We start from the raw sequence: 26,584 nt of genomic DNA, 5'->3' as shown, positions 1-26,584 counted from the left end.
TCAGCACTGAATCCAATTGCAATGCAAGACATTCCCTCGACGCGGGGCAGCAGCAGGAGGCGTGGCGGGCTGGCAGAAGCGTCGCGTCATCGTCGCGACATGCACTTCAAAAAATTTGTACTTACATATACATACATACATATATAGATACATATTTGTATATGTTCATTAGAATGTGTTGAAGTTGTTGCTTGAACGCCCCGAAGTCGGCAACACTTTGCCAAGTACTCGATGGCTGTGTAAATACTCCAAAAAATGCTGTGGGTACAGTTGCGTTCAGATGGGGGGAAAACAATATAAATTTCATAGTTCATAAAAGTTTGAATGAGTTTTGGAATGCAATCAAATTGATTTGTTATCAGAAGAAAATTGCTGTTGTTAAATTGATTATAAAATCATTTTCGTTTTTGTCATTTCAGAGTTCGTTCATGCATTTATGAGGTATGTAAAAAGTCAATTAAATATGTAAAGAGTCAAGCTGAAAGCAGCTTATAGCTTGACCAAAAACTAACAACTACAACAACAAAAGCGAAAAACAAGACAGTTATAATAATAAAAATTCAGATAAAATCATAAATGAATCTTTTATGACAAGTGCGTGGGCTGGGCTGCTGGTTGTCCAAATGATGTGAATTATGTGTGTGTGTGTGAGTTCGAAAAGCCATCAACAAAAACATCATCAGCCACAACATGTCAAACGGCAGCCGCAAACCTGTAGACGAAGAGGAAAACAAGGTAACGATACAAAATTAAATACGCAGCTCCAACATGAGCGCAAAAGAAGGGCCGAGCCCCAAAATGAAGTAGTTAAGGCCATACAAAAAAGGCCGGCCAAAACGGCAGCTCGATGTCTTATTAGAGACATCGAGTGAGAGAAAAGCACAGACGGTGGCTATGATTGACAACAATGTTGAAATATCAAATTAAAACTTCATATAAATAGTTGAAAAATAAAAGCTAAGCGGCTTTATAATAAGGTAATTGCCATGGCTATTAGGCCTGGGCGTGGCAGCGGCGGCGGCGGCGGCGGCCACTAGATCTGTTGGCTCTGATTGAAGGTCAATGACAACACGTAATTGATTATTAACCCTCAATGGTGGCTGTAAGAGAAATCTCAGCACTAATGAAAGATTGAAAAACAGAAATATGTTTTAATTTCATGCTAAGATATCGTATTAGTAGCGGCATTTTAATTGCCACTATCTATATGTATATATCTGTTAAAGCCAGCCTTGGCAGCAGCCACCAGCCACCAGCCACTGAACCACCGAACCACAGCTCGTGAACTACAAGAAGCAGATACATAAAATGAAAAAAAAAAAAAAAAACAACAACAAAAAACCATAAAACTGCAATATCTTTGTCCGCTCATACGAGACGTATATTGTTATTGGGAGGTGCCACATAAGTAACACAGCCACACAGCGTTGCTGCAGGCCCCAAACAATGTTCACACCACAGCAATATAATATAATATTGTTTTTTTTGCCTTGCTTTGCTTTTCCATGTAGAAAACCAATCAATGCAATGCAATTTCCATTAGGCTTGCCAAGGCGCGTCGTTTGCAGATCTCCTCTCTCTCTCTATATATATATATACATTCATATGTGTGCTCCAGCAAATTACGTTCATTGGAAAGTGTAGGAGGCTTCGTTAGAGGAAAGCCAATAACTGTTAGGCAAACGTTGATAATCAAATGTTGTTAAACTGGCTGCAGAGCCTATATACATAATAAATACTCTGCACACAAATCATAATCCATTCCAAAGAAACCTATTTTAATATTGAAATTGTAATGAAAAACCCAGAATAATATTTGAGAATAAATCACAGCTCTATTAAACATTCCACATTCCATTGTGATTGAGTAAGAACAACTATCAACTATCTTGTAAATCATAAATCTTAACACGTGACAAAGTGCGTATAATTAATGTTTCAGCGCAGAGCATTCAATAATTAACTCGAGAATTCTCGCAGTTGCCCGGTCAGGCGGCAAAAGTTTCTCAAATTTGGTCACAATCGTAATTAATAGATATTTTATTCAAATTGTTATTTGTTTTCTTGCTGCTTATTTATGCTTTGTATATTTGTTTAGATCAAATTTATAGACCCTGAATCTGATTTTTTTTATAGCCAAGTTTTTTATTTGCGTTTTGCTGACTTTACATTTAAAGTAGTTGCTGCATATAAAAGATTTTGCTGCCGACTGACTGATTGATTGATTGATGGTTAGACACTAAATGCTAGGAAGCTGAGGTTGCTATTCGCCTGAAGTTGATATATGATCTGAGAATTTGTTTAGTTAGTACTAAGATTCAAGCTAAAGCTCATAGAAATCTCCGAGTATTTCGCTGCCTTGCATAGTTAAAGCTGCTTAATATCTTTAACATTTTGCAGCTCACAGTGTTAATGTTAATTTCGATATATGTAGTTTTATGACTCACAGGAAATCGTTTGGCTGTAAATCAATGAACGTAGAAAATCTATTTAAAGTGCGATTTCTGCAGCTAACACACACGTGTGCATATTTATAAGTCTAGAGGAGTTGCCCAAGTCAGTCTGCTCCTCCTCTCTCCAGCGAGTGTTTCTCTTTCTGCCTGATAATTACAGCAGTCGACCGCAAGCTGTGCAGAATTTTTAGTTTACGAGCATATAAATGTAATTGGATGCGCAGCAATAGTGGCTGAGGTATGTATATACCCGGTCGAGTGTGTTTATAAATTTAAGAGCGAGTCTCTGTCAGCTTTTGCCTGTCATTTGCCGTGCAGTTGCCCAGCAATTTGCAACGCCAGCAACTGGCGACTGGCAACATCTAAGCGGCAGCAGTTGCTGTTGCATTGCTTTGCGCATGGGCAAAGGCAAAACGTGTCATCATCGATTACGCAGAGCCGAAGCAGGCAGCTTCTAGCTGCGGGCAGCAGCAGCAGCAGCAGCAGCAGCAGCATCAGCAGCAGCAGCAGCAGTAACTGCAACAGTAACAGCAGCGGCAGCATTTGCTTGGACAAACAAGTTGCTGCCGCTGCAGTTGCAATCGCTTTGTGTTATCGCAGCAGCAAGGATGATGACGCCGGCAATGGCAATCCCCCGGGCGCGTAACTCAAAGCGACAACACTTGACACTAATTAATACATACGCACCGTACACCATGCACCATGCACGCTCTACGTTGCACGTTGCACGCTGCACGTTGCAGCTGCCACCCACTCGGCATGTCAACGCGCTCGTCGCATTTCAATCAAGTCCATGCCAGCCAGCCAGACAGTCAGTCAGTCAGTCAGTCAGTCACCGTTGAGATTTAGTCGTGATAAAGTTGTTTGAAAGTGTTGCAGCTTGCAGCTTGACGCACACACAGACACACACACACACACAGAGTCACACACGCGCACGTTCAGTTGAGTGCCTAACTGGCACATTGTGTGCTGCACCGAGAGGCGATGGGCGGTGGGTGGCGGGTCGTTTGGTTTGGTGGGGCAGTTGCTACTTCTGTGTGCTATTGTGCCCCTTGCTTGTGATGCTTATCAGTCTGTCGCGTCCGTTAGCTTGGCTTAGTTTCAACACGCAGTCAGGCTTGCTGATAATATGCATTTACCGTTGCATTTCCTACACATTTCCTCCCAGCCGCAACCAGAAGTCACCACAAATTTGTCGTCATGAAAATTGGAAGGAAAAGTGTAGAAAATTTGTCTAGATTTTCTGTTAAGTTAAGACACGCATTGCCTAGCCATAGACTTGAATGTTGACTTTGGCTCGGGCTCGCAGCTTAAGAATGAAATGGAAACTAGTTAAGCATTAGCTTAAAGTGAATCAGAATAGAGCTTAAGCTGGGAGGCAGCTTAAAATTTGATTATAAAATCAAATATAAATGGAAGCTTAAGCTGGGCTAAATGTTGGCTTGCTTTTTAGCCAGTTAAGAGCTTAAAGAAAATAAACTAAAATATTTAACAAATTAAATATAATGTTACCAAATTTATATATATATATAAAAAATAAAATAAATAAATAATATACTTAAATAAAAATTAAAAAATATAATTTAATGTGAAAAAATATAATAATGCTAAGAAAAGCTTATATAGAAACCAATAATAATTAAAAAAAAAAAAATTGCATTTAACATAATAAATAAAACAATTTTTATCAAATGCTAATTTTTAGCATAATCTAATCTGGTCACTTTATAATTAGCCGGATATCAATAAATTGACAGGATACTATGATTGCCAGTCAATTATTTTCGCTAAAAATGTTGGCATAAATTATAAATAATATGCAAATTAGACGCGAATCTGTCATATTATGAGCGAATATGTAAATTTTGGTTATTTTGAAAATTTCTCTGTCATTAGGCATCAGGCCGCATATCACGCTGGACGCTCATTAAAAGTCAATTAAAAGTGCGCATAGAGATTGAATGTGAGAGTAGATACATAAATATGTATATATATTATATGTGTGTATATATGCACGCTCATGCATGTATTTGTTACATGTCAATCAGTCAATCAGTCAATCAGTCAATATATTCATATCCATATCAAAGCATGCGAATTGTGAACGATGATCGATGAAGTCTTGTCTTGATCTTTGACGTCGACGTTGCCGAAATTCGATATCGAAATCGAATCGAAAATGAAAATGAAAATGAAAACGTAAACGTAATCGGAAATGGAAATCGGTAACGAACCAACGTTTTCCATTCTGTTTTGATAACAATGGCAGCTGTGCGGCAGTTGCAAATGGCATTAATTTGGGGCTCTTTAAAGACAACTTTGACACCGAATGTTGAATAAACGCTTAATTAACACTCAATGGCGCGGCTAATGCCAATGGTGCCAGCGGTGCGGTGCGGGGTGAGGCGTGGTAAATTGCGGCAATTGAAGGCGCGACGAATGCAACTCAAGAGAGGCCACCAGACAACGGCGAATAAAAATCGGCAGAGAAAAATTAAAGTTTTTCAAAGTAAACAACGCAAATTGACATTTTGGCTCTCGACAAGGCAGACAGACAAGGCAAAAATGTTTGTGCAACGTGGGGCAAGCCCAGCAGGTCGCCAATCGAAAATGACAGTTGCAGTTATTTTTTTTTTTTTTTTCTTTTATTTCTATTCCGATTTCGATTTTTCTTATTTTTTGGCAATCTCAAAAAATCTCAGGCAAAGTCACTAAATGACTAACTTTGTTCGACGCTTTGGTGTAGCGGTGTTCGACAAGCGGCATTGACTGTTGCCCGTTGAATGTTGCATGTTGCATGTTGACTATTGACTGTTTTGGACGCTTGGCCAATTGGCCGAGGCGGAAAGTGAAAAGCTGCCAGATGAAAACCGTTCGCGCAACACCTGAGGGCAAGGAGCTGCAGTTGCGTCATGCTGCAAGCAATGCAGTCGCAGCAACTGTTGCTCTGTATGTGTGTGTGTTTGTGTCTGTGTGTGCGGGTGCACGAGCAATCGATGATCGCGTTGAAATCTGCTCGCATGTAACGTTTAAATTTGTTACAATCAGCGTTGGAAAGTCTTCAGCTGTGGCAGGATTGAAGCGAGAGCGCGATGAGGTCGAGGTGGGGCGGGACGGGGCAGGGCCGTTGGCAGTGTTGCCAGTGTTGGCAGTGTTGCCTGGTGCATTGCGGCTTTTCATGCCTTTTTGAGCAAACAAGAGTTGCACGATTTTCTTGTAATTTTCCGCAGTTTGGCTTTTAAAGCTTGGCTTCAAGCGACAGCCCCCAATGGCCTCGCCGTCCCGCCAATGCCCGCTCGGAGCCAAGTGCGGGCCATATAAATCTACAATGTTTGTTTAATTTCGTGTGTTTTGTTTTTTGTTTTAATTTGTCTGCAAAAAATTGGCCAACAAACAAGAAAAACAAAACGAAATTTGGCTAATTGTGTGGCGATCATTGCTCATTACGGCTCATTATTGTCTACTTGTTGTTGCTTTAGTTGCTGTTAGTTGTTAGCTTGTTGTTGTTGTTGGCGGGGTGGTGCAACCTACAGGTTCTTGTGTTTTCAGTTGTTTCTTTACCCCCGTTTTATTGTCATTGATCTTGTAGCCAGATTAGCATAGATATTGTTTTCTATTTGTGATTAGATGTCTGAGCACGATTTTGTCTTCGGCAAACTTTTTGGAATTGGGATGGAATGGAATGTCTGTTGGGCAAGTTGCCAATACGTTTTCGCATGTGGCAAAGCCAAGTTGGTTCTTAAAAGGCCATCAAAAAAGAAAAGAAGAAGAAAAAACCCACCAAGTAGCCAATAGCTATAAAGCCTATCCAAAGTATATCAATTGACAAAACAAGCCATCAATTTCGATATGTCAATCGTTTTCGCTGGCCGCTGAAACGAGTTTTAGCATAGTCAAAGCGAATTCTAAAATGCGTGGGCTATTAAATAGCTGTTAGCCATATTTATTGTTCAAACGCATGGAATCTGCCAACACCTTAATTCCTAATATACCCAGTAGGTTGGGTAGGTGTAGGGTATGATATTTGATATGGCTGACTGTTGTAGGGTCTTCCCATAATTTTTAACTTTTTATTTTAACTTTACTGATAGCAAACTTTTATTAAAATTAGAATTAATATTAGATTATGTATTAAGTCTTAGTATACAGCTATAAATTTATCTGTAATCTATATGATCAAGCTATCAGACTAGAGATCTATAGAAAGGGAGGCTCAGAGAGAAGTTTTTGTGTGGAAAACATGTTCTTCTACAACTTGTCTTCATAAACTTCGTGATTTATGGAATATATCTCTCAAATCTTTATAGATGATCAAACGTTCACTAATCACAGAGCAGCGATGTTTTAAAGTTTATAAATATCTCTGCTACTATTTTTCCGTACAACTACTATTCTCTAATACTATAAGCTACTACTATTTTCCACTACTATTCCCTAACACTATTCAATACAACTATACTCTGATACTATTAGATACTACTATTCTCTACTACTATTCCCCTTCTACAATTCTCTACTACTATTCCCCTTCTACAATTCTCTACTACTATTCCCCTTCTACAATTCTCTACTACTATTTCCTACTATTGGTGCCTACTACTATTATCTACTACTATTTCCTACTACTATTAGCTACTACTATTCCCACCTTCAATTCTCTATTACTATTCCCTAACATTATTATCTACTACTATTACTATTCTCTACTACCATTCCCTACTACTATTATCTACTACTATTACCCACTACATATACTCTTGAACAAATGGGTATTAAAGATCATTTTAGACTTATTAAGTCTGTCACCTGCTACATTTAGCAGTTTCACCTTGTTTTTCTCAATATTTTCAAAGCCATACTTTATTTTGCTTGAAGCCAGCATTAATATTATTTGATTACTAATCAAAGTCGGTCGTAAAGTCGGTGATTAAATGCCAAATAGAATAATCAATAAAAAAAATCAGTGTTGCTTAGGCCTATTTATACATAAATTCTTTTTAATGTTTTTTTTTTTTTTTTGCAATTTAAAAACATTTTGGCATATATATTACAGATCGTAAAAGTTAAGTCCCAGCGAAACTTGATTTGCAGCCGAACTTAACAAATGTGTGATATTGATCGGAGTAGGCCCAGAGCAACTGAGTGAATGAATGAATGACCCGGGCCCATAAAGATTTCAGCGGTTTTCGTGCGAGTTTTATGATATTGGGGGTCTGCCATAAAAACAGAGCCTAGGAACTTGAGCTGAGGTGGAGTTGAATTGGGGATTTGGATTTGGAGACTCGGACTTTTATGTGGCGCGTTTCAAATGCGCGGCCATTGTTTCTTCGAATGGCCGCAAAGTAAATAAAATCAAATTAAGCAGACAGAGTTGGAAATTTGTTGATTTTGCATATGACAAAGCGCTGGGTAACTTTTTACGACTTTCGCTTTTAATGGGGCCCCCGGCCTCGGGCCACATTACTGTGCTGTAGGTCGCATTGCCACGAAGCCGGGCCATCGGCGTCGCGTCGCGTCGCGTCGTTTGCTGACTCCTTTTGCGGCCGTGCCGGGCCATTATGAAATATGAAATGGGCAATGTAAAACGAAGCCGCTGCTAGTTACAAATCTGTGCGGCACGGACCAATGAAAGCGACGCCAAGCAAGCCAACTCGATGCCAATGGAAAGCGACTGGCAGTGGTGGCGGTGGCGGTGGTGCCACGAAGGCGATACAAATCGAAGCTGGCGATCATCGTCGAACAGCCAGCAGCTAGCAGCAGCAGCAGCAGCAGGAGCAGCTCTGATCATGTTGCATTGCGGCTGCTCTGCAGCATTTCAAATCTCAAATATAGCCGGGCAGCAGGTCTGCAGCATCCAAGTTGCAAGTTGCCGCAGGCAACAAATGCTCCACAGAAAGGGCAAGAGTTCATCGAGTTGTGGCTGTGGCAAACGCTTCGGCATTCGCTGCAGTGAAATTGAAGCATCAGCTACATATAAAGCGCGCTGCCTTGCCACTCTCAACATGAGACATATAAATATATACATATAGAAATGCAAGAGGCACCTTCCAAAATTGAAAGTAATTGTCACCTCAGTGAGTGCAAAAGAAAGTGTATGCCAGCTGTGTAATGAGGTTAACCTGAAAGTGGTGAGGGCAGGCTGATAGAAAGAATCATCAGAGAGAGAGGTGAGGAAAAAATGTTTAATTTCAAAGTGACTGAGGCTACGTACGCTCGGCTCAGCTCAGCTCAGCTCAGCATGTGTGCACTCACATCTTTGCGTGATCTCACTAACAAAGCGTTGCCATGTCGCTGAGCCGATGAGCATGCCACGACCAATTAACTGAAGTGAAGCCTTATGCTCTGGCTACAGCCATGCTGCGAATCCAGTTTACCTGCAGCCCCCTCCCATCTCTCACTCTATCTGTCTGTCCTGCTCTCTCTCTCTATCTAATAAAGACTTAAACAATATCATAGCAGCACCCCCGCAAAGTAGGCACAGTCAGTCAATCCTCTCTGCGCAATGTTGCATGCAACATGGCTGTGCACATTTTGCCCAACGGGATGCAAGCGGCAAGCGTCGTGCATGCAACACTTACAGCAACAAAATTAAACGCAAATCGCAACCAATCACAAAGATTACCCCCACACACACGGACACACACACACACACACGAGTCAAAGGAGGCAGCGCCCCCGCTGAAAACTTGTAAACATAAACTAGGCAAACGGGAGTGATGTAGCAGGGGGTGGGGGTGGAGAGCGGAGGCTACGCTTGCATTGGTATTTTAAACACTGGCAGGCGCATAATCAAAACGCTTAAATTATAATAACTTTATTAAGTCTCGACTCTCGGCGAGTGGGCAAAAGTGAATTCGGTGGGAGCAGAGTCAAGCAAACACACACACACACAGAGAGACTCATACAGATCCCCCTCTCGCCTAGCCCAGCCTAAACAGGTGTAGTGCAAAGAAAGCAACAACAATTGGCAACAACTCAAATGGCTCCAAACATACAGCCAAGTCAGGGCACAAGCGTTTTTGTCTGTTGCCCATTTTTTTGTTCGAGTGGTTGTTTGCTATACACAGCATTGTTATTGTTGCTGTTGTTGTTATTGTTGCTGTTGTTGTTGTTGTTGTTGTTGTTGTAGTTTGCTGTTGCTGTTTATGATTGTTTTTTCATTTTCTCAAGTGATGAGTAGGATATCTGTCTGTTCGTACAGCAATGGGCCAAGCTACAGCAACAGCAACAACAACAGCCGCAGCCAAAGCCACATCCACATCCACAGCAACAAGCTATTTGCGACTCACGACTTTTCATGCAATTTTGAATTTAAAATTCTTCACACACTCTTTTCATTATGTGGCTTCATTCCCTGCCACACAACCGCTGGCCCCCTGCCCGACTGCCGCGCGCTTCTCTCGTGTCCCGCCTGCAGGCCGCTGCCTGTAAAAATGGCCCGCCATCGAAGCCAAAAGGCAGCAAAATAAGATGCTACTCTTGTGGCCATCTTGAAGTGGTTGTTGTAATGGGCAAGTGTGTGTGTGTGTGTGTGAGTAGGTGAATGTGCGTGTGTGTGTGTGTGTTGAGGGCAGTATAGTGGAAGACGCCTCAGAATCACGCGCCATTTACGTTTTTATTGGCGCTGGCGCTGTTAGCAGATCACAGTGGGCCAAATATGGGTTTAAATGGGTAAAAATATGTGGGAGAATAATATATTATATGGCATAATATAGTGATGGAAATTGATCCATTTGGCAATTGCCAAAATATGATCTTAAGTGAAGGTTATAGAAGCTGATCCTATGAGAATTTTCTTACTATCATAAAGAGTTTTAATGTGAAGAATATCGCTACATATACATGCTCATAGTCTTTTGTCATACTCTCTTCGATGCATTCCATTTACTTCGGGTCTGCAAAGCTGTTTCATCTCAGCATACCTGCAATTGCAGCTCTTAGTTTCGTCCCATTTCCACTGGTTTAGTGCCACTGTGCCGCAAAGCGCGTGGATTTTGTGTTGGTGTTGTTGGCGATGATGAGGCTGACGTTGACGATGACTGGGCTGCCTGCCCTGCTCAGTGGCTAAGCCCGCTTGCTGCGGATGTGTCGGTCTTGGACGGCGATTGCCGCTGCAGCTGTTGCTGTTGCTGTTGTTGTTGCTGTTGCTGTTGCAGCTACCACTTGGTGGTCCAATTCACCGAATTGACTATAATCAGTCTAGTGGCAAGTACTTTTCGAGTGCCCACTCATGCACTTCTGTGCAGCGTGAAGAGTGCGGAGTAGGTGCAACTGTGGCCAGTGCGGCGCTGGCTGGGTCGGCGAGTTGCAAGTGGTTTCGCGCTCTCTCTCACATATGCAAATGCGCGTTGCGCCACACGGTCTAGAAACGTCAGGTACACTCGAAGCCTGGCTCTCAAGAGTGCCGCGATGCATACACACAAGCAAACACATACACACACACACACACGCACTATTAATTTATTACATACAATGCAACAAATTACACCACTCATTAATATTTAAGCCAAGTTCTGCCAGCCAGCCAGCTGTAGCGTGTGGCCAGGAGTCTGGCTGTTCATTTTTTTGGGCGGTACATGCCCAGGGACGTCTCCAGTCGGCCAGCGCTCATACCTAATAAATCTGTAATTTGTAATTAATGTGCAAAATTGCCGCCCGAGACGCCAAACAAGCCTAAATTGTTATTACGAGCCGTGGTGCAGGTTCAGAGCCAAAGAGGTCCACTTCATAAAAAAACACTGCACACAACATGTGTGCGACACAGTGAGTGTACGACATGTGTGTGTGTGTGTGTGTGTCGCTCTGGCTGTCTGTTTGTCGTTTGGTTTTGTTGTGGGTCAAAGCCATAACTCTTCGACAAGTTCGGCAGTTCGACAAACGCATGAGCCTGCGGCCCAAGTCTGGCTTGGCCTGGTCAGCAGAAATGTTGGCCCAAAGGCGGCGCGGTTAATGTTCGTGCTGTGTTTCATAAATATAAATTAAGCCACTTGACTAACGCAACAGCGCCAGCGTATTTAAGACTCGTATATCTGAAAAGTTGGTCAACAGTTTGCCGAAAACAAAAATAAAACAAAACCAACAAAATATATCATAACTATGGCCAAAAAGCAGAGCAGATGCAGACGGGCATTTCGCGCCATTGTCTGCTGAAAGCAACTCATGCGGCGTGATTAATATGGAAGATGGCCAAATCAGATCCATAGCCAACGATTTATGGATATAGACGGGAAGCTGTGAGCAGCTGACAAAGCAGCGACCGGAGTGTGTGACAACTTAATCAAGTCAAGCGCAAGAACTCTGAAATAAATAATACTAAATAAATAATATTTTGTAATTTATATATTTTATATCGATAGTGAAAGAAAATTAGAAAAGAAATTAGAAATTTTGTGTTCATAATTAGCTTTAATTGATAGGCAAAACTTTTGAAGAACTGACTCTTACATTATAGGTATATAACATTTGGTTAAAGATCTAATAATATAATTCTCTATATATAAATATCATATTATAAATGTAAAAAAAAAAATACGTATAAGTACAAGCTTGAATCTTATATTAAAGTATAACATAGACTCATATATATTAGGTCAGTTTAGTCAAAAAAAAAATTTAATTCCATTCAGCTTACCTAAAACTCACTTCAGTTCAATTAATGCCAGACCCACCTAGGCCCATTCAATTAACAAGTTCAGGTGACACAAAAACCAAGCGAATCATTCAAATTAATTGTCTGCGTTTGGCTGACAAAAATTCATGTTCCTTATTATAGCTGAAACACAATTAGACCATTAAAAGTGCTTTAAATAGGGCACAAAATGTCTGCCTGTGTGATTGATAATATTCGAAACCGATACGAAAAATAAAAAAATAAAAAATCAAGCTATATATTACTCTACGGATATTTTTAACAATTGACCGCTATTTGGCTATAAAAAACAAATGAAAGAAGTCTGCACATTTCGCACTATTGCCCTTTATATATTTGTAACGCGCCAGCTGCTATTCGAGGCGGTCAAATTGCTAACCGGTCAGTCACCGAATCAAAACAATTTTTGGATCATGCTGGCCAAGAGAGGTAACGCAGTTGAGTGAGTGATTCAATGATTCAATGGAGCAAAACGTGAGCCCCGAGACGTGAGACAACAACAATAAGCAACGTTTATATGCCTGATGAGCGGGCGCCTTTGACTGCGACCCCAAAGATACGAGTATAACAATATTTTTCGTTCACTTGTGATATTTATTTTTTTTCTCAACGAATCAATCACAATGATTATGATAAATGATTTTGGTTTTTCACTATTTTGTATACTTTATTTTTCGGGCCTCCATTGTTTGATATCCACTTTTTTTTTTTCTTCTTTGATTTTTCGGTATTTTTGCATTATTACGCCGCGTAATGGCCGATCAGCGAGTCGGTCTGTAATTGCCGGCATATAAATCACAGTGAAAATATATAATTTCTGTTAGATGATCTGTGCGGCTGACCGTAGTTGATTAGCACATTTGTCCAGCTCCAGCTCCAGCTTCAGCACCAGCTTCAGCTCAATGGAGTTTCACTTTTATATCAAATATTTCTCGCAGCGAAAACGAAACACGTAATGCTGACCCAATGAACTCTTCAACAGTACTTGCAATTTTTTTTTCATTGTACTCAGCTGCTTAGTTAACGGTTTCGATTGTGCGCTATGACAATACAACGTTTATTTAGCGGCATTTGCGCTTATCGCATTTTTCTAATCTTGTTAAGAAACTTCATTAGTGTCAGACGGCGGACGCCTTCCATGCATTGATTAATGTGTGTCAGGCGGAAACTTCGGAGCACCGAAACGTGTAACAAGGCTGCAATGGACCACCAGCAGATACTAGCCAGAGCCTGAGCCAGAGCCAGAGTCAGACCCCAGCCCAGCCACGTCCCCGGCAGCTGCTGTATGTATGGTAGCTAGAAACCTGAACCTGACTCATAAATGTGGCTATGTTTGCATAGACCACGCCCCTTTCATGTTGGTCGCCTGCAATTTGAGGTCTTTATTGTGCACTTTATTTATAAAGGTGGAAACTGCATCATTAGTTTGCGCTCCAAGCTAAGCATGTGCCTCAACCTGATAGCTAGCTTAAAAGGAGCCAGATTTATTCCATTTAATTTGTTAGATAAAACCACACAAGAGTATTAAAAGCGTTAGAATAAATAGACGAGCTGTGAGGGGAGAATGAATATAAGCATATACATATGTATGTATGTATGTATTGGTTGAAAATAATAGTTCAGTATATAATCTTGTTATCAAAATGTAGAGGTAGAAGGAAACTTGGTTGATACCAGAAAGTATCGCTTGCTGTAGATGTATAATAGTATGGCTTGGCGTATAATTAATTTTGTGATATATAAATATAAATTCTAAATTAATAAAAAACTGGTGTAATTATGGTATTTCTAATATGATTTATCAAGTTTGAAGCCGAAGCTCAAGGACACTGCTATTTTTGTGTATAAAATGTGTAAATGCAGCTGAGAATAATTTAAATACCTAGCATAAAAATTCAGGTGTATTCTACTCGGGCACACACCACAAAAATTTTAGTCAGATTTCACTCGAGTTATTATTTATTTTCACACCGCAACACACAAGCCAACTTATGAATTTATAAACGCACTATAATATTCTCACTTTGAAAACTTGTTAATCCTTCAATTAAGGTATCACAATTCCCAAAATATCATATATCATATATGTGTATGTAGTATGTAAACTAAGCTACTAAACCATTTCGAAATCATTTTGCAAATTAATTCGCAAACGAGACCTGCTCTACGTGGCATGGACGAAACCTGAACAATGTCTTTTATGTTGTATATACATGCCGCATGCAGCATTCATGCATTCATATAATTTATGAAATAAATTGCAACTTTTTGGGGGGAACAACTTTCGAAAAAGTGCTAACAAGCTGCCGCTGCCGTTGCCTTTGCCGTTGTGGTAGTTAGTTGTTGCTTTACAAATTTAAATTTGACATTATTTGGCAACATTTTTAGCCGGCTTTAATAATTTGTGACAAGTTTTTTAATAAATGTGCTCAACTATATTTATTTATTTATTTTGGTATTTCTGTTCATATTTTGCAGTCTGGCCTGTCGGAACACCCAGCACGCAAGCGCAATCGCAATCCATGTGGCCGATGCATTGACGTTGCTCCGCAGAGACACTTGTCGCCCAGCTGAGTGAGCCGCGTGCTCGGGTTGAGCTGTGAGAGGGGTAAAATGTTTTCACGGCAGCCGGCTGCTGGCGGCGCGGATTTATATCAGGATGAGGCAACAACAACGCTGCGTTCGGCGTTTCCCAACTCTCGACTGGATTCGCTGGCGGCGCATCCAACGCCCGCGAATCCAGCGGATCCCAGTATGGACAGCCAGCTGGCTGCGCCCGATCCAACCGAACTGGGCGGCGCCAGTGCTGGCTATAATCCGAGTCTGGACGATGACTGGTGGTCCAATGCCATCGAGGTGGACACGTTCGATTCGCCGCTGGCCTTCGATGCCAGCGAGAATGGGCTGTGGAATGGACATTTTGTGCCACCGCCGCCCCGTCCACCCTTTCTGGATGAAAGCGTCGCCGCTGACGGCCTGACCACCTGTGATCTATGCACGTGGGCCTGGCAGCGTAATGCCTACTCCCTAGACGGTTCGATAGGTGAGTACCGATGTCTGCCATGCCCTCCCACTAAGCCCCTCCCCCTTAAGCAGCGCCTCGTCGCCTCTTCTTCGTTCAGTTTTATCTTACTTTTATTTTTTTCAATTAAAAACTCAGCCCATCCTCAACAAGACAATACGAGTTATCGGCGCAGCGCTAGCCGAGCAACGCCGCGCATCGCCGCACATCGATCGCTGATATCAATTTATCAAACTGATGTTGGGCGTGCGTGGCGCGATTGCTTTTCGGCGCTGTATTTTTCAAAAGCCCAAGACTTTCCGGCTCTTGGTATGGGTCTGGGCCTGCTCCTGCTCCTGCTGCTGCTGCTTCACTTGCGTTTGCAAATTTAATTTTGCGCATAACTCTTGGTGGCACAGCCGTTGGCTTAGGCGTTCCCCGCCTTGTACCCTGCCTGGATTCGGTGATCTTGGCTGCTCCTTGCTATCGCAGCCATCGCTCGCTTCAGTCATTTGTCTCTGCGCTTGTAAAATCGCGCAAAAAGTAGAAACAGAGCGGGACCGAGAGGGGAACGGCGGGAGACCTCATTGTAACATGGCTTAGACGAAACATCATGAAAAATATGAGGCAGTGGGCGTGTGCAGAGCTCGCTGCAGCTGATGCTCAAGATTAGAGGAGTCTGCCTAGACGCTTCCACTGGGCTGCTTATAAAGCATTTTTCTTTAATTTATTTGAACAGAAATAAAGCAATATACACGCGGCTATCTGCAAGGCGTATTAAATTAAAACTGAAATAGATCTTGTCACAATTAGATAAGTGCCAGAGTAGTTGTTGAAGAGCGAACCTTCGAAACGGAAGTGGCACGATATGGCAACGGGGCTTGCCTCAGTATAGGTATATAAGCTATCAGGTCTGTGCAATCCTCTGTTTGAGAGGCAATTATTGTAGATTTTGAGTTATTGAAGAACTGTTTCTATGTATGTATATCTCACATACTTCATTAATGACTCTATAGAGTTTACATATTTCGTGTAGCTTATAAACTTTACGGACTTCATAATCTACATTGAATCACTTCACAATACTTCATATATTTTCTACTATACTTCATATATGATCTACTTCATTTACTTCGTATACTGCCTGCATTTCATATTCTATGCATACCTTATATACTTTATATCCTTCCTGTACTTCATATTTATCATGTATTTCAAATATTTTCTGTACTGCAAGATGTATGTGAATCTTGGACTTCATATATTTCCTGTAGTCCACATACTCCACCCGTTCATCATGCACTTCATATTCTACACATCCATTATATACTTTACATATACTCATATACTTTACATACTTTTCATACCTCCTATACATTATAGACTTTATACCCTTTATCACCTAAATATTTCACGTATATACCTCATCCACCTTACATGCTTTGCATGCTTCACACACTTTACATACCTTACATATACCTCATGCATACTTCCTTCCTTCCAGTGCATATCACTGCAAGCTCTTCACTATTCCGCATGCACTGCATTATTTTCCGACTAAATTCGTCTGATTAATAATTTCACAATGCCCAATCAGAGCTCAACGGTTGAAAACTTGTTAGAAGTAACCCCCTAAATGAGTCAAATACCAAATGCACAAAGCGAATACCAAATGACCGTTGGCCACATTCGCATATCCAGCAAGCATAACAGGATGAATGGACGGAGGGTGTATGTGGCATGGCATGGCATGGCATTTAGCCGTTTGGCGTATTTGATTTCCAGGAATCGCTTTCAGCGCAAATTGAAGTCATTATAAAGGAAGAGTCGAGGCAGGGGCCGGAGTCGGTGTCGGTACTGTGGCGCAGGAGTAGGCGAAGCCTACTATTGCAGCTGGCGGCCAAAAACAAGGCAGAGACCGTTGCCCGTTGCCCGTTGCTCGTTGCCCGTTGCCAGTTGCCAGTGCCCGTTGCTCGGGTTATTAGGCTAATTATAGACTGGGGCAAACATTTCAGTATTTCTCATCATGCGCTCATATGGAACTACATACACACATACATATGTATGTATTCGTATGTGTGTCTGTATAAATGACTTTATTCATGCCGACTGTTTGTCGCGCCGTCGCGCCGTCTGCTGCCGGCGTTTGCCCCAACCGCTGCCAACGTGTCAACTAATTTGCAACACTCGCCTGGACTAGTGGATGGGGGCATAGCTGGTCAGTTCCCTGGAAATACCTGCGGCGGCCCATGCCTTTTCTTTTTTGAAGGGATTAAGCGGCAACAGCTTCTCCATACAGCAACAGCAAAACAGTGGATGAAAAAAATAAAAATAAAAAATCATTTGACTAATGTCTTAATTTTGTGCCTAGGTGTTTTTGGTTGTTTCGGCCAGAGCAGTCGCTTGGCTGCGCTACACCAAGCCCAGGCGCAGGCCCAAGCTCCAAGTCCCAAATACATCGAGTCGTGCCTCGGCTGCAGCGAATGCCATTCACTTCGCTTCATCCGCTGCCGGAGCCCTGGCAAATTGAGATTTTGCATGTCGTGGCCCATGTCTAGATTTCTGTTTCGTTTTGTTCGCCGCTCAAATTGACAGCTGAATAAAATGTTATTATATTTACACCATAATTTGCATGGCAATTAATCAAATGGCATGCGAAATTCTGTCGCTTCGACGGGGCAGCAACAGCAACAACAACAATGGGCAACACCAATGCCAAAATGTTGCCCAACAAAATGCTCTTTTTGTTTGCGACACTTTTTTTTTTTTTTGTTTTGTTTTCATTTTTTGGGCGCCCTGGCAAGCAATTCCCAGAATTTTCCGCAATTCTAGCTAAATATCAAAAGGTCGAAACCGCCCGAAATGTCTAAATTATGAGCGCAAAGCTTTGAGCCGCAACGAATTTTGCACGCTGCTTGTTAAGCAGTTGCCAATTGGGTGCCATTAGAGATGGCCAAGAAAACAATGGGAAACGGGGGAGATATACGTATGTGTGATATATATTTGTGAATTTTGAGAAGAGTGGAGAATTATTTTGTAGAGTGTCATATAGGAGCTCCCTTTTTATTATTATGTAAAGATAACTTGAATCTTGCCTCTATACATTTTTTTTTTTTTAATAAATTGATCCAAGAATTAAGATTTTTTTTATATATCATCAGATGGACTGTTTAGGATAGAGCTCACATTAGAAATATCTCAGAGCGCTCACTCACTTAGACTTGGCTCAGCTACGAAAATCTTTTCAATATTCCCATCTACATACTTAAATATGGCAGACGATATTAATCGCCTCACACGCTCTTCTCCACTCATATTCACCTGCCCATCGCTCACCTTGAGCGTCAGTTTATGGCAAATTAAGTTCACGGCTTGATTGTTTAGATGGAATATTTGCGTATAATTTATGCAACGCCTTACTCGTTTTTATGACCGGCTCTGGCTGAATTGTTGAACTGGGGTTGGGTCCGGCCAAAGCCAAAGTATAAGCAAAAGAAGCAAAGAACACAACGAAAAAGGGTTAGCAATTCGACATTCCACATTTTCCAAATATTTACAGCAATTTGTAGCACAATAAAAATGTAACAACTTGGCCAAAGGAACCCACAAAAAAGGACTTTGTGTGGCAACAAACAATGACAAAGGCAAACCCGACCAACCCGACATCAGCAGCAGCAGCTGTTAAAGGCTCCTGCTTCGGCCCGCCGCCGCCTTTGGCACTTTTGATATTTTTATTGTTGTGGCGAAATATACATAAAATCACATAAATAAATTTAAGTTGCTTATTTAATGCAGAACCCAAAAAAAAAAAAATAAAGTTTCCCAATGGCTGTGAATGATGGGGCGTATGTTGTAAAGACCTAAACACTTGGAGCCCACCCACTGGGTCTGATATCATAAATGGCATAATGCCATTGTGCCACAAAGCACCATAAATATTGTAAGGCCATAGACGTAACAATTATTGACAGATTTATGGACAGCAAAAGCTATTCAAAGTGCTTCAGTCCGATTACCAGCTACAATGCTTCGCGGGCTCTGTGTGTGTGAGTGTGTGTGAGTAGCAGCTGCTGGTGAATTGTGAATCGAAACTGTAAAGCCAGTAACAATAAGCGATATTTAAGCATATCCATTATCAATTTATAGCATACTTCTGAGCTGGCGTACACTGAGCGAAATTTCGCTTAACTAAATTCAAGCTAAAATACTTAAAACTCATTAAGAAATGGATAATGCTATACGATATGGCAATACTTAATTGTACAGTTATTTAACATATAGCTGAGCTGTCTTCTGCTCTTTCTCTCCCTCTCTCTCTCTCTCTTCTCTTTGTGCTCACTGCACATTGCATGGTACTTAAAATAAATATTATATGGCACATTAAATAAATATTATATTAAAAACGGGAATGCCTTGTTGGCTGTTCGGGCTGCTCATTTTCCAGAAGCAATTATGATTTTCAGCTTTTCCGCATCGTTTAGCCGGTCGGTCGGCTACGCCTCATGAACTGTTTGCTCACTGGCATTCGCTCGTTAACGCCTGCCTATGCTATAGGAAGGAAAACAATCATACGAGTCTAATCTGCAGATTATTAAAGCAGCAAAGACAAACCGCAAGAGCCACAAATTTTTTCTCGATTTTCTCCTGTTTTTTTTTTTTTTTTGCCTTCCAAGTGAAGCCTCTAAAAACAGCCTCTGTTTCGGCCGAGAACTATTCAAATTTGTAAGCGGAAATGAGTGAATTCTTCTCATGTTTTGTTGTTTTGCAGATTGTGTTTTGTTTTTGTATTTTGTTGGCTCTGTTTTTGTTTGTGTTTTGTTGTACTGTGCTCTCAGTCGTATAATTGTTGCAACGCACTGCGGCTGGAGGCCATAAAAAAGTAAACATAATACACACACACACACACACACAAACAGAGACAGAAAGAGTGCAAACTGAACTCTGGGCTGGAGGAACTCCACACCCAAGCAGCCAAGCAGCGAGAAAACTTATTTGCTATTTTCATGGAATTTTCATAATTTCTGCTTCGTTTGTTTAACTTCTTCAGTTCAGTTCAGTGTTTTTTTTTTTACAATTTTTCTTTGTTTTATTTTTCTCGCTTTTAGCGGTTTTTATGGAAAAAAGTAAACAAGTTGAGCTGCGAAGATCGAAAAATTATGATTACAGGCAGCGCATTTAGTGAAATATTGCGGCGATATTGTTCCTGTTCCCCATATATATGGGGGTGTTGATATGCGTTGTCTACCCAAGTGAGTGTGTGTGTGTGTGCTGGAATGCCAGCATAATATTTTTAACTTTGTTTACAGTTTGCATTTTTATTGTGTGGCAGCGTCAACGTCGACTGCGGCATATTGCACGCTGCTTTGTTTCTCATTTAATCAATTAGGGAGAATCGTGCACAGGAAGAGGAGCCACGGCAACAACTGGACCACACACAGACACAGACACACACACAGAGGCTGCTGCTGCTGCTGCTTCTATAAAATGCGGGCTCCAAACTCAGTTCAGACAGCGAATAAACAAGCTGCAGAGGCAGTGTGGGCGTGGCTGGCCCATTGCCATTTAATGGAATTGCTGAAATACTGATTAAAATAGTTTCACTTTTTAATTACAATTTATGCTCATTTTGTTACTAATTATTGAGGCAATGGGTGCGTCTGCCCCGAGGGGGGAGACCCTACTCTACGAAAACAGGCGCAAGATCAAAGGGGCCTCAAGTAGGAGATGTCAGCAGCACGCCACCGCAAAAACAAATCCAGCGAAACATTGTCTTTCTCTATCTATCTCTCTCTGTCTCACTCGCTCTTGCTGCTGTTCTCCGTCGCCTGCTTTGGCGGCAAGAACATCAAAGGAAATCGTAGACGCAGTTTTCCTGCCCAAACATAAACATGCGCTTATTTGTTTTCGTTATACCCTAACAGCAGAGCGAGAGGAAGAGGGTGCGAGAGGGGCATTATACAAGAGAATACTCTATAAATAGCTGTGCTACATAAATCTGTCTCTGATAAGGATTGATTTGAATATTCTCGCTGAAACACAGATGACATTTGATATGCATTTATAAATGATTTATTTACTCTAAAAGAGCATTTGATCTTCGACAAGTTTCGTTTGGCTTTCTTTGGCTGCCAGCTACAAGAAAAACAAATGAAAAATCAATTTTTCTTTACACTTTTCCATCCCCCCAAGCTCATTAGCAGCGCATCATCACAAAAAGAAAAAAAAAACAACGTTTTCAGTATTCTGAAACTTTTCGAAATTTTGCAGCCAGGCGACAAAATTCTTTGAAAGTCTGCCAGCACGCGCCTCAATTCACATTTTTGAACAGGGTAGGGGAAGGGAGGGGCGGTGGCTGTTACAGGAACTGTAGCTGTGGGCGCACTGCAAAGTGGGCGTTATATTTAGTGCTGAAAAATCTAATTTACTAATGAGCCGTGAGCATTCGAAAAATGCACATAAATTTCGCCTAATTGAAAATCCATGCGCGGATAATTATGAGTGTCAGTCAGCATTAAAATTGCGGGCGTGAGATGCTCTCTCTCTCTCTCCCACTCTCTCTTCTATTTACTTGGAAAATTGAAGAAATTCTGCAATTTATGGAGGAATAGCTGAGAACAGCGAACAGGCAGCTGGGCAGTTGTGTGAGGCCAGATAAATGGGAAGTGATAGCAGGTAAATTAAACGAAGAATTATTACTTCAAGTGGGCGTGTCTGATGGGGATATATTTACACATGTGTGTTTAGGGAATGCACATATTCTACTGCATACATATGTATGTTAATTATCTAGATTCCAAATTATTATGAATAGTAGAAACTCGATCTTTAGAGTTAAATTTTGAATGGGGTTTATAGCTAAACTCACCAGAAGTGCTTCGTAGTTCCGAGCCCAAGTTTTACATAATTCTATATATGCTTCACTTTATAAATTTATTATTATGCATTGTAATTATACTAAAATCCAATAAGATTTCTGTTAATATATGTAGGTATTTCCTCGCAAGACTCTTCTAATTTCGAAAGAACTCTAGCAGAACAGCAGAGTTAAGGGTCTGCAGGCAAATAAATTAAAGATTACCATAAAAACTGTCAAGTGCAGTGCAATTCGCTGGCAGTTAGCGGCGGCATCATGTTGAGTGACACCGATTAGCGGCTTGCCACAACGTTGCACAAGCTGAAGCGCTAACAGGTATGCATAGGAGCTGTGCCACAGACTTGTGGTCAACTGTTCATTGAGCGCGTGAGTGGCCGCATGACTGAAGAGTCATAAAACCCACGCACACTGAAGGACTATTGGCCAAAGATCATAAAAAGTTTTTATGAACTGCCAACAACGACAAACGACACGACATCAACAACGAACAAAACAAACAAGAGAGACAAGCAACAAGCAACAAGCAACAAGCGACTAGAGACTAGAAACTAGAATCGAGTTCACTCAGCTCCCGTTGCCATGTTTACTATAACACCTAATGTTCTACTAATTTGAAATATGTTTACGAGTGCTGCGCGAACATTACCTGGCTGGGTAAGTTGGGTTCCGTCTCAATTTCCAGTGGTCTGTTGATGTGCACCTGGTCAGCCCCCTTCAGCAGTCAGTCGAATGGCATTTTATGAGTCGCTCGCCGCTGTCTTCTACTGTTTAAATTTTGATTAGGCGATGCAGTCGCCCAGATAACGCCCCACACACATAACTGTTGACTTTGGCCCTGCCAGCGACGATCGTGACTGCTGATAACACGGCTGGGGCCTGGGCGTTTGTCTAGTTACATTTCTCTCCCAGTTTGTGGCGTTTTTGTTGTTGTTTAAGGTCTCGTTTTGCATTTGCATAGCGATACGCATCAACAGTTAAATTCTGTGCCCTTTTACGACGTAACTTGTTTATTTAATTGTCTTTTACTATGTTGCATTCGGTTGACTCTTGGTTTATTATTTACCCACTTACGTCAACAGCTCTGACAATCTATGGAAGGGCTAGTTTTGATGGCCGTCGAGCCTGCAGCATAGATAAGTGAAACACCTAAAATTATTGTGGCTCAGCTACTTTCTCTGCTGACAAAACCAATTCGAATCTGGAAATTCTGTTCTAATGCGCCATATAAATTATCAGCCAAAGCGAACTATTAACTGATGCATGAGTTTTCCATTAAATTTTATTTCATTTTTGGGTGGGTGTGTTTCAATATTTTATGCATTTTTCATATGCCTATGCTAGAAATACTTTAGCCAGATATTTATATTCAGATTTTGTGTGCTTTTTTTTGGGGAACTCATAAATAAAATAGAGGCAAGCACTTTCTGCATCAATTAGCTGTGTAGCCTGATTGCGTTGGGCATATTTAAATTTGATTTGCCGCTTCATTAAAATTTGCGCAATTTGCATTTTGTTTTTGTTGTTCCTCTAATATTAATATTGTCTTTGCTGGCTGCATAAGTTTCAGCCTAATTGGCGCTGCCGAGAACTTTGCGACACAAATTAGGGCGTCTATTTGGCTAAGGCAATGCGTGTGCGTGTGTGTGTGTGTGTGCGTGTGGTGAGAGGGGCGTGGCTTTTATAGCAAATTACAATAGATTTATATTTGCGCCAAGTTTGTGCGCACCAGCAGGAGCAGCAGGAGCGGGAGCAGGAGCAGCAGCTCGTGGAAATGTAAAAGCCATATATATACTAAACTAATTAAAATTCAACTTGGCAAAAAGTTTTTAGCCTAAGCAATAAATATTGTAAAGTGTGCAGTGCGTTCCGACCCGCCCACATGGCTGCCGCCCCACATCGCCCATCCTCAACCTCATCTGTTTCTCTATTTTGCTCGATTTTCATTTCCTGGCAAGTGGAGCATTTCTTGAATTTCCATGCGGCTCCATTTGTCATTTGACTGCCAAAGTTTTTGTTTGTCTTAGCCAAGTTGAACGTGGCAAAGAGCATGGCTTTTTGCGAGCCGAGGGTTGGGCACTTGGCAAATGAGTTACTGGCATTGATAGCTTGCCCGAAAACTCTCGCAAAGTGACTTTTCCACTCTACTCCACTCGACTCCACTCGACTTGACTTGGGAGTATAAATTTCAGTTCACTCTTTTTTTTGGGGGGGTTTCTTTCGCTGCCAAAGTGAATCAAGTTTTTGATAAATGCTGCTTAATGCTACAAATAATACCATTCTAATTAGTTAAGAGGCCGCCGAATCAATTTATCTTGCTTACAGTCCTCGCTTTCTATTGAATTTCTTAATTTCTTGGCGAGCAGGCAAACACCTGAGTATTTTATTTATAAGCATACAAGACAATAAATACATTTATCATGCGGCAACAGGAACTGACTTTATTTACCTGTAGAAAAGCGAGAACTACCTGACCATAGCGACCGACTTCGACTCCTGCTCTGACTCCGACTCCTGCTGCTGCCAACTCTCAGTTTCAATGCGCTAGCGGAGAAAAAAGGACAAAAGGTGAAATGTTTGTGTGATAAACCTAATGAGCAAGGCATTTGGTATGCCGCCCGATTCAAGAGATAAGCATCAGGTCGGCCTAGGGGCGCACCATGTGCCACATAAAACTGTTGTCACTTCCATGGCAATGACATTTGAATTTGAATTCGAGTCGAGAGAAAAGAACAAGAATAAGAATGGGAAAAATGCCTAAAAGGTTTTATTCTAGCGAAAGAGACATCAAATTCAATTAAGACATTTTTCAACATTAGACGAGCTGAAAGAAAAACAAACGAAGTGAGCCGAAATATATATATAAAATATACATATATACAATATATGTATATATATAACATATACATATGAACCGCATAACTTGGCATTCTAAATAATTACACAAATGTTTAGCAGATAATTTGTTGGCATTGTTATGCAAATGCATTCGCTTAGGCTTCTTCTCTTAGCTTCTCTTTAGGAGATATGCCCAGTGGACCGGGCCATGGGAATGGGCTCTAGCAGCTGGCGCTCATAATTGAGACGTTTTAGCCTAGCACAGTCTGGAATTTTGGGATTATTTATGTGCACATACATACATGGAGACAATATCAAAGACGGGTATGCAAATCTCTCTCTCTCTCTCTCTCTCTCTCTCCCTCTCTCTCTCTCTCCGGACTAACTATGATACTTCAATAGTGAAGAGGCTCGCATATGAAATGAGGCTTAAATCTTCTGCTTAACATTGTTGTTCTCCTTCATATTAATAAGTTATATGGAGATTTGATCTTTCTGTTTCTTCTGCTCTTCTCCTGGTGCCGTTCTATTCTTCATATGACGACGGCGGCAGCATTCGTTTCATTTCTTACTGTTTTACACACTCGATTTTAATTTGCTTTGGTTCTCTTTTCGTGGCCGATCCCTATCGGGCTGGTAATGCCTAATTTATGTGGCAACTGTGTGTCTTAATTTATGCACGCGGCTTAAGTGAAATGGCCCCCCGACTACAAACTGGAACCGCGAGCGCCCGAGCTCCCTATATCATTTTTTACTGACTTTGCGTAAGCGTGTTAATGCACTAATTGTTTCTGGCAATTAATCAATGTTTATGATTATGTTTATGTGGGAAACGTTTCATGCCTTCTGTAATTTTCCTAATTTCCACTACGAATGAAATAAATTATAATTTATGTTGACATTACCCGAAATCCAAGAGGCTCCCGAGCAAATTGTAGCTTTCTCTGACTTTTGCCAACTTGACAAACCAAACAGAAACAACAAAGCGAAGTTAAATTCAATTTGGGCCCACACTTTTGCATAATTGAATTTATATATAATTTTCGGTTCTGACAGTGAACAGATTTTGGCTTTTACTTGCCAAGACATTTGGCTCTTTGGCAGCTCGCCAATCGAGGCGTACACAAGCCAAAAGGCCAACAAATTCGATGCAGGAGCAAATGTCAGTAATCAAGTCGAAAAGAAAGAGAAAAAAAAAGAGAAAAAAACTTGGCAGACACATTCAGTTAGCAGCTGAAGAGCCAAACTGCCAAAATTCAAGGGTGCCAACTCAAAAGATGCAAAATTAATTTAAACAATTTCATTGAGGAGTAGAAAACTTTGTGAATTGAAGTCAGGTAGGATGAAAAAGAGAGAGAAAGAGAGAGAGGGAGAGGAATTTGCAGAAATTGTTATACCCAAATCAAATGCAGACGAGTGCCTAAAAGTCCTTTATAAAATAAATGTATACAGGGTGATTCGATGAGGAGCAAAGGCAAATGAAATAGCTGAGGAATACAAAAAAAAGTATTTTATAAGATTATTATAGTTATATAGACATAACATCACCTGTTTTTTCTTCAAATGAAAACAACTTCCCCCGCAATGTTTTTTGTTGTTGAAATTTGTGGTAAAATGAAGTCATTAGTAGCTTTGGGCTCAGATATATTCAAAGCTAATGATGTGCCCAGTAGCCGAAAGGTGGTGGTTGCTTTTGTTACTTCTCGCTCACCTGCCCAAAAGGTAATTTACCAAAAAAATAAATAATATAAAAAACAACAAAATACAACAAA

General features: G+C 41.0%; 1 protein-coding gene across 7 annotated transcripts in view; it reads left to right on the top strand.

Moving 5' to 3' along the window:
- The window catches only part of LOC108614472 (uncharacterized), an 81,521-nt gene that overhangs the window by 38,094 nt on the left and 16,843 nt on the right, over nucleotides 1-26,584 (top strand). For 5 of the 7 annotated variants that reach the window (XM_089466924.1, XM_089466925.1, XM_089466923.1 and 2 more), the window contains 2 exons: nucleotides 420-441; nucleotides 14,581-15,145. In XM_089466924.1, the coding sequence (XP_089323050.1) occupies nucleotides 14,716-15,145 (430 nt within the window). In that variant the 5' untranslated portion in view covers nucleotides 420-441; nucleotides 14,581-14,715. The remainder of the gene's footprint in view (nucleotides 1-419; nucleotides 442-14,580; nucleotides 15,146-26,584) is intronic. The other 2 variants (XM_089466926.1, XM_018008616.2) reach the window with 1 other exon arrangement.

This window comes from Drosophila arizonae, chromosome 4, assembly GCF_054131065.1.
Source record: "Drosophila arizonae isolate 15081-1271.41 chromosome 4, UAZ_ARI_1.0, whole genome shotgun sequence".
In the NCBI taxonomy this organism is placed as follows: Eukaryota; Metazoa; Arthropoda; class Insecta; order Diptera; family Drosophilidae; genus Drosophila; species Drosophila arizonae.
Note: the sequence above shows the minus strand (reverse complement) of the source record. Positions and strands in the feature narration are given on the sequence as shown.